General features: G+C 44.7%; 1 protein-coding gene across 3 annotated transcripts; it reads left to right on the top strand.

Moving 5' to 3' along the window:
• Positions 1–3,106: 3,106 nt before the first annotated feature.
• PEX19 (peroxisomal biogenesis factor 19) lies at positions 3,107–11,627 on the top strand. Of its 3 annotated transcripts, none has more exons than XM_032260871.1 (8): positions 3,107–3,222; positions 4,633–4,742; positions 5,153–5,318; positions 5,746–5,831; positions 6,049–6,210; positions 8,275–8,451; positions 8,673–8,717; positions 8,939–11,627. In XM_032260871.1, the coding sequence occupies exons 1-8, from the start codon at positions 3,153–3,155 to the stop codon at positions 8,960–8,962; spliced, it is 840 nt and encodes a 279-aa protein (XP_032116762.1). In that variant the 5' UTR covers positions 3,107–3,152; the 3' UTR covers positions 8,963–11,627. The 3 variants fall into 3 exon arrangements, with proteins under 3 accessions (XP_032116762.1, XP_032116760.1, XP_032116763.1); XM_032260869.1 differs by having other exon boundaries at positions 8,887–11,627; XM_032260872.1 differs by lacking the exon at positions 4,633–4,742 and having other exon boundaries at positions 3,125–3,222; positions 8,887–11,627.
• Positions 11,628–14,362: the final 2,735 nt, after the last annotated feature.

The following is a 14,362-nucleotide window of genomic DNA, read 5'->3' as shown; positions in this document are numbered from 1 at the left end:
GAATAATTGGGTAGAGTGACGTACTGTGCCTTTGATTAAAATACATACTTTTTTGCATTTAAAATTCATGTTTTCAATAAATAATAAATGCATATAGCTCAAAAATCAGTAAATATAAAAAGCTGTTCTGTGACAAATCTTTCCACCCTTTCATCAGCCACCCAGTTCCTATCACCTTGCCCAAAACAAGTAACCATTGTTACCAGCTTTCTTATATCCTTGCAGAAATTTTTTATGTATATACAAGTAGATCTGACTATGCCATTCTCTGTCCCCCTTTATACACAAATGAAAGCATACTATTTAACAATTTTGTACCTTTGTTTTTTTCATTTAACATTTTCAGTATTTTCTCATATCAATATATTCAGGAGCTTCACTTTGGTTTTACTTCTCTTTATAGTACACATTGTATTTTTTTTAGCTTTATCAAGAGTTGCTTTTTTAAACAGCATCCCTAAACTAAGGCTGCCTTCTCAAAAATGTACATGCTATAATAAGTTTACAAATTAAATTACAAAATTAATGTGGCACACAAAAACATATTGCTAACTGAGGGATAATGGAAAAACTAGACAGTTCCTGCCTCTTGATTCTTACGTAATCAGGGAAACAAGATGGATATATGTGAAATAATTGTGAATTCCAGGCAAGAATTAGAAGTTGTTCAATAAACTGGGGAGAGCCATTAAATCCTTAAGGAAGAGAGTCATATGAAAGTGCTATGAAATACTGTTATTCAGCAGTATTCGCTATACATTAGAAAGGCAGAAAGAGCAGTCAGTACGTCAGTAAATACGGAGATGAGATGTTAGGAATGTTGGTAGTAAAAATAGAAAAGCAGAAACACGTTTAAGAAATAATGCAAAGAAAGAATCATGCTTGTTTTTTACTCCATTTTAATTAATGTTTTTTAATTAACATGCTTGTATTACATTAATTTAAAGTCAATTGAGTGTAGTGGCTCACACCTGTAATCCCAGTACTTTGGGGGGCCAAGCTGGGCCTATCACTTGAGGTCAGGAGTTAAAGACCAGCCTGACCAACCTGGTGAAACCCCATCTCTACTAAAAATACAAAAATTAGCTGGGTAGTCCCAGCTACTCCGGTACCTGAGACAGGAGAATCACTTGCGTGGAGGCTACAGTGAGCCAAAATTGCACCACTGCACTCCAGCCTGGGCAACAATGAAACTCTGTTTCAAAAAATAAAGCCAATAGAGATGCCTGTTGATAGACAAGTTTTGTTTGTTTGTTTGTTTGTTTTTGTTTTTAGTGCTTGTTATAGCTATAGCCATATTGGAGACACACATTTAAGCAGTTTGAAGTTGAATGAGAAAGTTAGCCTGGAATAAATTATGTTGCACGTGTTGGGGGGGAAAAGGTTCATCAGAAAAGGATTTGATTACAGAAGTTTAGAATTGTGAAGGACTTAGAAGGTGATTTAATGGCAGAATTGGGGCTGAAATTTAGGTTTTATAACTTTCGGTTCAATACATTTTTATCCCAAAACACACTGCTTGTGGTTGGAGGAAAACCGGTTTTACACAGATATTATCTTACAAGTCTGTGCCCTATCTGTGAAGGACAAAGGGCCTGATCCCGTGCCTGATGCAGTACTTAAATGTGTTTAGAAAGCTAAGAATGAAAATGATGAGGCGACTTAACACATTATTTTTTTCATTTAAAATTATTACCTTGTATCATACTTACTGTGTGTATATCTCATGGTGCGTCCAGCTCACCCCCACTTAGCTACCTTACAGCAGAGGCTGGTCCTGATTTATCCCCCTGTTCTCACTGTGCCCAGCACAAGACCTTAACAGTAGGTGCTCTCTAAGTGCTAAATCAGATTTGTATGTGAAACAGTTGCTACATTCTGCCAGATCTCAATAGAACAATTCCAAAAGAGGAAAGGCAAGTCTAGAGTTACCTCTACCTGAGCATACCCGTGTTCACTCAGTTGGAGGTTGGGTTCTGGGTGGAGAAAAGGAGATAGACCAGGGAAAAGAAGTCTATTACAACTACATTTGAATTTCCCTCCTGCTCAGTTCGAGGACTCAGAAGCTCTCTTTCTGAGTTCTAAGTTCCTGGCCCTGTGTCCTTTAATCAAACAGTTCTAATAGAAAATAGGAAATGAGAGATGCCACTAGATTGGGCAGACAAATATGCCTGATTAGGGACTGGGAGAGCAGAGTGGCCAATGAGTGCCTACTAAGTTTTAAGCCCTAGCCTAGGAGTTGGGCTTTGCAGCAGTGAAGACAACAGAAGAAAAATCTTTGCATTCATGGTGCTTAAATTCTGCAGAATGGGGAGCGGAAAATAAACAAGTACAGTAGATAGTAAGAATGTCAGATAGTGTTCAATGTTAGCAAGAAAAGGAATGGGAATGGCCAAGGAAAGCGTTTCAGAGAAGATAACATTTGAGTGAAATAATGAAGTGAGGCCGGGAGCGGTGGCTCACGCCTGTAAATCCCAGCACTTTGGAAAGCTGAGGTGGCCGGATAACCTGAGGTCAGGAGTTCGAGACCAGCCTGGCCAACCACCCTGCCCAACATAGTGAAATCCCCGTCTCTACTAAAAATACAAAAATTTGCCGGACGTGGTGCCGCACGCCTGTAATTCCAGCTAATTGGGAGGCTGAGGCAGGAAAATAGCTTGAACCCGCGAGGCTGAGGCTGCAATAAACCGAGATGGCGCCGCTGCACTCCAGCCTGGGCGACAGAGCAAGACTCCATCTCAAAAAAAAAAAAAAAAGTGAGAGAAAGTGGTATGTTACTTACCGTTAACTGTCTTCTCAATTATATACGTATAGATGGTGGTTATTTGTAGGCAGTTTGTCCCATCTGGCCTACTCACACAGATCAGGAAAAAATAATGAAAGAGCTTCGCCAGGTAATTTGGGACTCTGGGCCTCTAAAACCAGGCAGAAAATAACAGTGTCTTATCCCTAATTCTATGGTTCTCAGGCGAAAGGGGGAAAATATCCAAAACACAGTAAGTGAAAGCTTCCTGGCCCTTTAAAAATGGCGGTTCTGCACTGGCCAACAATTCCATTGGTTGTCCGAGGCAGAAGAGGGCGGGAGCGAAGGGGCGGGGGGCGTGGCGGCGCCTAGGGGGTCCCGCCTCCTACGGCAAGTCAGAGGTAGCAAGATGGCCGCCGCTGAGGAAGACTGTGGTGTCGCGGCCGAAACGGACAGGGAATTGGAGGAGCTTCTGGAAAGTAAGAGCTCATAGTGGGAAGGACCCGAAGCGGGCAGGTGTGAGGACCCATTCGGGAGGTTAAGTTAAACTGAGATATTAGGGAAGGGGCGGGAGAGGCTCTCCAAAGGCTAGATGGGGGCGGAGAGTGACCGCGAGCCCCCCAAAAATCTCTGGGTCATCCTGCCCCACCTCCGCGACTAGAGCTGGGGACCCCACCAGGGGTCCCTCAGTGTTCTAGATTGTGGATCTTAACGCAGAGTGGCGTTTCACGATACCTCTCCAAACTCCTCTTTCTTTAGGTTACTAAGTTTTTAAAGTCCAACTTCCCTCCCTTCAGCAGCGGCAGCAGCATTTGGTTCTTGTTGGGTAGCGAACCACATATATTATCTGATTGCTTATATTAACTCCCAGCAAGCTCGTGGCCCGTCCTTCTGTGTCTCGTCCTGTCTTCCTTAGCACGAAAGACACTTTTCTCCTCCTAGTCCTTTTTTCGTTCTCTCGCTAGGCCCCTTACAGTTCTTTCATCTTGTCAGTAGCTCAAGCGGACTCCTTTCCCTTATTTTGAAACCGAGGATGTGGTGATTTCAGGGGAAAGCAGTTCACCCTCCTGAAAGACGGTGGATGTTTTCTTAGCATTATTCTCCGCTCCCCTGTTGGTTTCCTGCCCAGAGTGGGGCCGGTGCCCTCTCCCTAGGCCTGGCAAGCAGAATGGTGGTGAGGACACAGGCTTTTCAGGGCAGAGGTGAATTTGTAATCTCTAGTTCAGTCACAGAGATGTGGGCAGGCAGAAAAATAAACTGAAACCCTGAGGAGTGCCAAATGACTGTGTGAATTAGTGTATGGTTATCTGCAGAGATCAGGCCAAAGGGAGCTCTAGGAGGTTGTGGGGGAGCACTAAAATGGAGAATAAGAGAAGAGGGTTTAATGCTTTCACATGGAGTGCAGTATGTAGTCCCTCAGTCTGTGCCGGTACCAGTACCTACAGGAAGCTGGGGGGGGATCTTGTGCTTTCTCACCAAGTTATTCCTTTTAGAGCTCCAGACTGAGTTCAGAGGGATGAGGACATAGGTGTTCTCTACTCTTGTTGGATATTTGTATGGGATTTTTAGGGAATCATTAGGGTATGGCAAGGGAGACACTATAAATGGAGATGTCTCTGCAGAACTTTTTAATCCCCTCCTCCCAGCTCTGAGATGGACACTTGTTTGCCTTAAGGGATTTCTTGCCTTTGCTCACAGTGAATTAGATAATCCAGAGGGAATTAGGTGGCTCGTTGAGGGTGGTTCGGGGAGGTGGAGGACTCGAGGAAAATTGAGGAAAGTTGGCAATTTGAAAAATCATAGTCCTAATGCTTTGCCCAGAAACCACCCAGCCTTGCTTGCATCCTTATCTATCATCAACACACACACCATGTCTCTTGTCTCTGAAGGTGCTCTTGATGATTTCGATAAAGCCAAACCCTCCCCAGCACCCCCTTCTACCACCACGGCCCCTGATGCTTCGGGGCCCCAGAAGAGATCGCCAGGAGACACTGCCAAAGTATAAATTCCGCCCCAATTAAGGGATGGGGAGGGGATGGGGATGCAGCTCTGAGCAGATGTTGGGCAGGCCCCTATGGGCCAGAGGGGAATGGGGGAGGGTAACTTGGCCTCACATTGGTGAGTGCTCTTGCCAGCCTCAGTCCTTGTGAAATAAGGACTTGAGGTTGAGCAGAGGAATCTCAAGAGAGTTCCTTGAAAAAAGAGGAGGTTTAAATGGTTGGATTGGTATGCCATCTCATACCCTCCTTCAATGGCTAGATGCCTTTTTTGCTATCCTCATTAGGAGCAGTAGTTAGGAATGTCCAGTGGAAGTGGGTAGGAGGGAGGTGCTGCCTGTGGCTTCTGTCAGAGGCCAGGTACAGTGTGGTCCTAAGTAAGAAACACATTTTAGCCACCCTTCCCCTGCAGGATGCCCTCTTCGCTTCCCAAGAGAAGTTTTTCCAGGAACTATTCGACAGTGAACTGGCTTCCCAAGCCACTGCAGAGTTCGAGAAGGCAATGAAGGAGTTGGCTGAGGAAGAGCCCCACCTGGTGGAGCAGTTCCAAAAGCTCTCGGAGGCTGCAGGGAGAGTGGGTGAGGAGACCCCTGATAAACAGAAATATCTGAACAGACTCTTAAGTCTTTGTTGCTTGAAAACACCAGAAATCTTAGTAAAGTTGATAGCAATCATGACGTCACAGCCATGGGATGAGGAAATGCAATGGGAGAAGGGATGGGAACCCCTCTTAATGAAGAGGTGTGAGATAGGTTGGAAAGTAATAGAAAAGATTATTCAAAACTGACCGTTTGAAAAGTCCCAGTGTTATTGTGGGTGTCATCATGGAGAATAAACTGAAACAGAGTTATTGTATTAAATAGATTTATGAAAAGACTATGAAGATAACCATAGAGTTTTCAAGATTTGGAGTGATCATGATTAACCAGTTTAGGCAAGAAAGCAATTAAACTCCTAAATGACCTTGGCTTTTTTTTTTTTTTTTTTTTTTTTATTTTTTCCTAGGCAGTGATATGACCTCCCAGCAAGAATTTACTTCTTGCCTAAAGGAGACACTAAGTGGATTAGCCAAAAATGCCACTGACCTTCAGGTGAGGAGAAAGTAGTAGGGGCCCACAAGGGGTCAACTCCCAGATACTTCTCCAGCAGAGTCTCAAAAGACAGGTGCTTTGGGTATCATCCCAAGTCTGTTCCTGTCTTATTGTTTTGTTACAGGCAAGTTTAGATAGTTTATCTTTCCCACCTGACAGAGTGCTGAGCATCCCAAGAAGGTACTGTACTTGCTCACCTCTTACTTGTCTTATCTAGAACTCAGGCATGTCAGAAGAAGAGCTGACCAAGGCCATGGAGGGGCTGGGCATGGATGAAGGGGATGGGGAAGGGAACATCCTCCCCATCATGCAGAGTATTATGCAGAACCTACTCTCCAAGGATGTGCTCTACCCGTCACTGAAGGAGATCACAGAAAAGGTTTGTGAACTTTCATTTCTGCTTTTTCTCTTAATTCTCCCTCACATCAACTCCCGTGGGCTACTTTTGTCTACTAAGAGCCTGCAGAAAGAGTAACTCGAGTGCACTTTTTTTTTCTTCTTTATTTGAGGTGGGGAGAGTTGCAGAGTGGGGAGAGTTGTGTCTCTGAGAGAATAAAGCTGTCACACTGTATGTTGGGTATAAGGAGTATAATGTTTGGGGTATAAAAGGAAATCCTTCAGCTCTAGTTTTCTATAAACTGGTTCAAGACTCTGGGGTTGTTGTCTAATCAGTCTTGCATTTCTGACTTCATTTCTCAGCAAGAATTTGGTCAGGCACGGTGGCTCATGCTTGTAATCCCAGCACTTTGGGAGGCCGAGGTGGGTGGATCACTTGAGGTCAGGAGTTCGAGACCAGCCTGGCCAACATGGTGAAATCCTGTCTCTACTAAAAATACAAAAATGAGTCGGGTGTAGTGGCTCACGCCTGTGGTTCCAGCTATGTGGGCGGTGGCAGGAGAATCACTTGAACCCGGGAGGCAGAGGTTGCAGTGAGCTGAGATTGCGTCACTATACTCCAGCCTGGGTGACAGAGCAAGACTCTGCCTCAAAAAGAAAAAGAGTTAACTGAGGATTCACTTATTGGCTTTGTGATGTGAACAGTGTAAGAATAGTTTAAATGATGGTCCCTGCCATAAAAGAGCTTATAGTTTTGTGTGGTTGTATCGTTTTGTTTTGTTTTGAGACAGGGTCTCATTCCAGCTGGAACACAGTGGCATGATCTTGGCTCACCACAGCTTCCCCATCTCAGGCTCAAGTGATCCTCCCACCTCAGCCTCCTGAGTGTGGGACTACAGGTGTGTGCCACTGTGCTTGGCCAATGTTTTAAAATTTTTTTGTAGAGATGAGTTCTCACTATATTGCTCAGGCTGGTCTCAAACTCCTGAGTTCAAGTGATCCTCCCACCTCAGCCTCCCAAAGTGCTGGGATTACAGATGTATAGTTTTACTGGAGAGACAAAATACAGGAATAGAAGCTTTTCAGTGACACAGGGAAATGTGGTTAAGTATGTAATGAATAGTACAGACCACAGGTCAGCAGACCAAGACCTGGGTGGGCCAAATCCAACTCTCTTGCAGATAATGGTTTTTATATTTTTAAAACCATTTGAAAAAACTACAAAGCAAATATGCAACAGCCAAGCATGGTGGCTCACTCCTATATAGTCCCAGCACTTTGGAAGGCCAAGGTGGACAGATTGCTTGAGCCCAGGAGTTCAAGACCAGCTTGAGCAATATGATGAATCCTGTCTCTACAAAATACAAAAAAATTAGCCAGGCACAGTGGTACACTCTTGTAGACCCAGCTACTTGGGGAGGCTGAGGTGGAAGGATCACTTGAGCCCAGGGAGATAAAGGCTGCAGTGAGTGGTGATCATGCCATCATACTCCAGCCTGGGTACTCTGTCTCAAAAAAAAAAAAAGGAAAAAATACAAACACAACAGAGACCATATATGGCCCTCAAAGCCTAAAATATTCACTGTCTGGCCCTTTACAGAAGTTTACCAATCTCTGGTGACCATAAATGCTAACATGGCCAGGTGATCTGGTTGGAGTCAGTGCCACTTTTTGTGGTGAACTTATTTAGCATTTCCTTTTTTTTTTTTTTGAGACCGAGTTTCGCTCTTGTTACCCAGGCTGGAGTACAATGGCGCGATCTTGGCTCACCGCAACCTCCGCCTCCTGGGTTCCGGCAATTCTCCTGCCTCAGCCTCCTGAGTAGCTGGGATTACAGGCACACGCCACCATGCCCAGCTAATTTTTTGTATTTTTAGTAGAGACGGGGTTTCACCATGTTGACCAGGATGGTCTCGATCTCTTGACCTCGTGATCCACCCGCCTTGGCCTCCCAAAGTGCTGGGATTACAGGCTTGAGCCACCGCGCCCGGCTAGCTTTTCCTTTTCCTACATCCCTTTCCCTTTCACATTTTAATCACATTGTTCTGATTATCCGTCCATATCCATTTTCACTTAATTCTTTTCCACCCATTCTCTCTTTTCTTAGTATCCAGAATGGTTGCAGAGTCATCGGGAATCTCTACCTCCAGAGCAGTTTGAAAAATATCAGGAGCAGCACAGTGTCATGTGCAAAATATGTGAGCAGTTCGAGGCAGAGACACCCACAGACAGTGAGACCACTCAAAAGGCTCGTTTTGAGATGGTGCTGGATCTTATGCAGCAGGTGAGACCTCTCGCTGTCTGCCCACTGGTGCTGTCCACTTAGGTATTCAGTGGAGGAGGTATCTGGGAAGGATGCTATACTGCTAGACCTAGGTGGAGGAGGGATCCTCTCCGGTGATCTCTCTCAGAAGAAATAGATCATTCATTAGATTCCTATTCTGGTATCCTCTGTTGTTTTCTGGACTTTTCTCTGTTTCATGTCCCATTTTCCTTATTTTCCAGCTACAGGATTTGGGCCATCCTCCAAAAGAGCTGGCTGGAGAGATGGTGAGTATGTCTTCTTTTTCACGATTTTAATCTGAGTCCCCAGTTTCCAGAATTCTTTAACCTCTCCTGATTCTACCTAAGGTGATAATTGTGGCTACTGGGGATGGATCTTCAGAAGGTCTGTCCTAAAAAATGAGCAATTTTCTGAGTCCCTTCATCTCTTCTCCAGCCTCCTGGCCTCAACTTTGACCTAGATGCCCTCAATCTTTCGGGCCCACCAGGTGCCAGTGGCGAACAGTGTCTGATCATGTGAAACACAACACGTTTTCCTCTCTGAGTCCCAGCCATGGGGAACATCTGGAGTCAGCAGAACCATTGGGACCTGAGGCAGGAGTGTCATCTGCGGGAGAAGTCTGCCCGCTACCCTCTGTCATCCCATTCAAGATTGTGCCATACCAGCTGAGGTTTTTCCTCTGTCTCTCTAGGAATAGGGTCTGTTTCACAGGCCATTTCTGTGACCCCTACTCCATTGTGGTTTCTGCCACTATCAAAGGTCCAGCTACCTGCCAGGTGAAGGAAGGCATCCTTTTTCGGGCATGCACTTTCTTTCCTTTCTCAAAATAATGTTATATGTGGCCACACTGATGTTCACCTTTATGCCCAGGGTCTTTGTGCCTTGTCTCTACTCCCTCTCTTGGATCTGGGGAGGAGGGACAGAGTCCTGTGACTCTGTATTTCTATAGTTCTCTTGGCAGAGACTTTGGAAATGGGGAGAAACAGCCTGGGCTGGGATTATAGGTCTGTCATTATGCTCTCTTGCCTTCAGACAGACCATTCTGAATTCTCTAAAGGGAAAGGGCTTTTGCATCTAATCACATAGAGTTGAAAGAGAAGCCTTAGGATTCTCCTCTCTCCGGGTGCTGAGCCCTCACCTCCCTGTTTCAGCCTGAGAACTCAAATTGTTACCCTGCTTCTTCCTACAATACTATGTGGTATAGGTGAACCCAGCCCCTGACCTTCCTCTATCCCCTGCCCATCCTCCCTCTTACCTCCTCTCTTTTTTAAACACCTGTTTATCCCAACCTTTTTGAGCTCAAGCTGTGATAAAGAAGGGCCCATCCTATTTTCCCCTCATCTAGTCCATCTGCCATTCTCTGTGACTCCCCCTCTTCCTGGCAGACACAAACCCAGTGTCAGGTCTGGGAAATGAATGGCTGTTCTTCCCCAGATACATTCTGACTTATTGAGATACATGATTCTCTTAGAATCCTGTCCCTTGGTTCAGGAAAGTAGCGTGGGAAAGGAGTAGGGGTATAGCTTGGGTCCCTTTTCCTACAAGGCCTCATGGGGCAGAATCTAATAAATATTCTGAGTGAGGAGTGTGGCCTGTTTTTCATTCAGGTCTTTTTCTGATCTTCCTTAGCTTCTGTAAGTTGCAGAGTGAGGAGTATTAGGAGACTAGATCTACATAATATTGCAATGCTGGGTTCCATCACCACCCACCTTCTGCAACTCAGTCTGCACCAGAGTTGGCCAAGGAGACTGGAGAACTTTCCTCATGTTCCCCTGAGTATTTCAACCTACAAAGCCCTTCAATTGGTATTATATTTTATATTTCACATTATTGTTAATAATGTTAGTAATATATTATGTTTTCTAAATTATTTTTCTTTGAGCTGACCTGGCTTTTTTTCTGTGGCTCCCAGTGGGTCTATGGACCTTGGCTGACATATGTTGGTACAATGCTCTGGTCAGCCTAGTTGGGTGTCCTGGTTCACTCAGAAGATAGGTATCGGCAGAGCAAATTCACATTTGTTATGAGCCACTTTGAGCTCCTGACATGTCACTTGCCCCTAGGTTAAAACTTTTCACCACTTGAAGATCTTACATGTTCTATGTTCTTAAGGCCTCAGGCTACTTGGGATTTCGCAACTCCTGTCCCTTATCAGAGCATGGAAAAGAGCCTAGATCTGAATGTGAAACTTCTCTGTTCTGCAAGAGATGGGGAAAGTACAGGTAGACTTGTGATATAGTCATGGGGCCTGAGTATCAATATTTTCTCCTTAAAGCTCCAGCCAAAGACTAGACAAGGACAGAGGCGGGAGGGAAGAACAAAAGAGCCCTTCCCTATGAACCTCCTGTCCTGCCAGTTTTCTTTACAGATTCTCACTTCTGCTAGCCTGGTCAGGGCTTACTCCAGGAATCTAAATAGATGCCCTAGCCCACTTTAGCTTTATTCCCAAGGTACTCACTTTTGTTTTTATTGATTGAATGTGAGCAAGTTGACCTCGGGTCACACTTTGTTCCAAAAACACTACTGGAATTGTTCCAGTACTTGTGGTGGAGATATGGTACTCTAGGGCAGTCTTTCTCAAACTACGTATGGTAAAGGACCAGGTTTTTTGTTTTCCAATCCTTCAGTTATCAATACGCATTCCTGTTGCCCATGACAGGTACGGAGTTCACACTGTGCTGGCCGCCAGGCAAGTTTGACAGCACCCAAACTGGCCAGACTCTGTTCTGAAGGTTAAGTCCATTGATCATGTACTTGGATATCACAGCAATATTAAAGTGCTAAAAAGTTTTTAAACACTCTCAATTTCTAATTTATCATGTCACAGACTGGTTAAAAAAAAAAAAAAAAGTGTTCACAGACCAGCACAAGTCTGCAAATCACCTTTGAGTAGCACTGTTCTGGGGCCCTCAGTCTCTCTAAAGATCCTAGCCAAACTGATACGTATCTGTACCTCTTGTTCTCTCTTATTTGAGAGTTTCATTTCCAGAGAACTTGTTCTTCAGCAAGAATGTGTCGCTAGTAAGGACATCTCTAGCATTTCTCTAACCTTCCTTTTCTGCTGCTTAAAAATAACGATTACAAAGCATAGGTTTAAGCTGTATATGAAATATTTATGTGGCTCTCAAACTTTAAAGGAGTTGCTCCTTTGTTCCAAAATTAAATGTGTTAGATAACAAATTTGTGATTGTATAGGTGGCTTTATGAATTAAGAATTGAATTCATACAGTCTTTGTGATAATTGGGACATTTTCCTGTGACTCTGGAAGATCTTGTCAAAGCCCCAGGAGGCAGTTATAATATGATGTTAAGATGGTTTTGGGGAGCTAGGACAAAACATTGACCCATATTGAATGAAGTGGAGATGGCAGACCACACAAAAAAGGACCAAAAGACTTAGAGGAAGTGGGCATGCAAGAATGAATGTCATATAACACTGGTAAACCCACCAGCTGAGTGTATACCCCAGAAAGACCAGGGAATTTTTTTTTTTTTTTTTTGAGATGGAGTTTCACTCTTGTTACCCAGGCTGGAGTGCAGTGGCGCGATCTCAGCTTACTACAACCTCCGCCTCCTGGTTCAAACAATTCTCCTGTCTCAGTCTCCTGAGTAGTAGTAGGGACGTGCACGCCATCATGCCTGGCTAATTTTCTTTTTTTTTTTTTTGAGACGGAGTTTCACTCTTGTTACCCAGGCTGGAGTACAATGGCGTGATCTCGGCTCACCGCAACCTCCGCCTCCTGCCTCAACCTCCTGAGTAGCTGGGATTACAGGCACGCACCACCATGCCCAGCTAATGTTTTGTATTTTTAGTAGAGGCGGGGTCTCACCATGTTGACCAGGATGGTCTCGATCTCTTGACCTCGTGATCCACCCGCCTCGGCCTCCCAAAGTGCTGGGATTACAGGCTTGAGCCACTGCGCCCGGCGAATTATTTTTTTAATAAAGGCAATAGGAAATGCACTGATGAAGGGTCACCAACATCTTTGAGAAATTTAGAAGTGGCTATAGATTAAAGCTGATAGAAGCTGTAAAAGCTCTGTAGATTGAAGCTGATAGAAGATGTAAAAGAAACTGGTTTCCTAGTAGCAGTGAGGGAATGATAGGATCCTGGCATGCTTAACTCTCACAAGCAAGGTGAGTGAATTTCCTTAAGGGTAGCAAAGTCAAAGTGGAGATGGCTAATGAAATATGGGTGGTCCTAGGAGCAGTATAGATGGGTAACCAAGGAGAGTATTGCCTTACATATAAGAGAGATCAAGAATGGTTGAACAGAAGGCAGAAGTCAGAAACTTCAATGAAAAGTCCCAATTTCTTGTCCAGTTTCTAAGCCTGAGATAGTTCTTAGACTCATAAACTATCAGTGGAAAGAGCCATTTATCAGTTAATCATTGAGTGGAAAAGCACTGATCATCCTCTGCTCTCACACCACAAAGAGCAACACAGAAGGCTTCTATAATCACTTGTGTGGAATTCCCTCCCCACAGCAAGCAAGCAGTTCTGTAGTGAATAACAGCTGGATATCCTCTAATTTACTTTAGTTCTGACACTGTCTACCTGGAGACAATGTCAGATCCCACAGGTTGAGCGATCAGTCACCTAGACTGTCTCCCCCAACTGCTGATGTCAATTGCAATTCCTGGGTTATTTTGCTTGTGCTGTAAATCAGGGTGCCTACAGCCCCTCCTTGGGTTTGATTAATGTGTTAGAGTGGCCCACGAAACTTGTGGAAACGCTTACTTACATATATCAGTTTATTTAAAGGCTATTACAATGAATATAGATAAAAAGATGGCCAGACACAGTGGCTCATGCCTGTAATCCCAGCACTTTGGGAAGCTGAGGCGGGTGGATCACCTGAGGTCAGGAGTTCGAGACCATCCTGGTCAACATGGTGAAACCCCATCTCTACTAAAAAAATACAAAAATTAGCTGGGCATGGTGGTACACGCCTGTAGTCCCAGCTACTTGGGAAGTTGAGGCAGGAGAATCGCTTGAACCGGGGAGGCAGAGGTTGCAGTAAGCTGAGATCGTGTCACTGCACTCCAGCCTAAGCAACCAACAGAGCAATACTCCATCTCAAAAAAAAAACAAAAAAAAAAAGATGAAAAGATGTATAAGGCAAGGTTGCAGAGCTTCCATGCTCTCTCTGGGCATGCCACCATCTAGGACAGTGGTCCCCAACATTCTTGGTACCAGGGACCAGTTTAATAGAAGACAAGTTTCCCATACACTGTAGGGGTGGGTGGATGGTTTGGGATGAAACTGTTCTACCTCAGATCATTAGGCATTAGCTAGATTCTCTTAAGGGGCACACAACCTAGATCCCTCACATGTGCAGTTCACAATAGGGTTTGCACTTCCCCGAGAATCTAATGCCACTGCTGATCCAACAGTAGGTAGAGCTCAGGCAGTAATGCTGGCCCACCCGCCACTCATCCCCTGCCATGAGGCCCAGTTCCTAACAAGCCATGGACTGGTACTGGATTTTGGCCCAGGTGTTGGGGACCCCTCTAGGAACCTTCATGTATTTTACTATTTTGGAAGCTCTCTGGATCTTGACTTTTTGGGTTTTTATGGAGGCTTTATGCGTTTGCATGATGGTTGAACCACTGGCCACTGGTGATTAATTTAAAATTCAGCCCCTCTGTCCTCCCTAGAGGTTTGGGGTTGGGGTTGAAAGTCCAGCCCTCTAATACTGCTTTGGTCTTTTTGTTGACTAGCCCCCATCCTGAAGCTAGGGGATGCCAACAGTCAGTTAACTCATTGGAATATAATAAGACATCACTTTGGAGATTTTTTTTTTTTTTTAGGCCAGGATGGTCTCCATCTCTTGACCTTGTGATCTGCCTGCCTTGGCCTCCCAAAGTGCTGGGATTACAGGCGTGAGCCACCGCACCCTGCCCACTTT

This window comes from Sapajus apella, unplaced genomic scaffold, assembly GCF_009761245.1.
Source record: "Sapajus apella isolate SASKATOON/1434 unplaced genomic scaffold, GSC_monkey_1.0 scaffold119, whole genome shotgun sequence".
NCBI lineage: Eukaryota > Metazoa > Chordata > Mammalia > Primates > Cebidae > Sapajus > Sapajus apella.
The sequence above is the reverse complement of the archived record's forward strand: the minus strand, read 5'-3'. Positions and strand labels throughout refer to the sequence as shown.

What these genes read in the sequence shown, in the direction of transcription:
- PEX19 (XM_032260869.1), top strand. Translation starts at nt 3,153, where the DNA reads ATGGCCGCCGCTGAGGAAGACTGTGGTGTCGCGGCCGAAACGGACAGG. An exon ending in AAAATGCCACTGACCTTCAG is followed by an intron (nt 5,832 to 6,048) that starts GTGAGGAGAAAG and finishes TGTCTTATCTAG; the next exon opens with AACTCAGGCATGTCAGAAGA. An exon ending in TGCTGGATCTTATGCAGCAG is followed by an intron (nt 8,452 to 8,672) that starts GTGAGACCTCTC and finishes CTTATTTTCCAG; the next exon opens with CTACAGGATTTGGGCCATCC.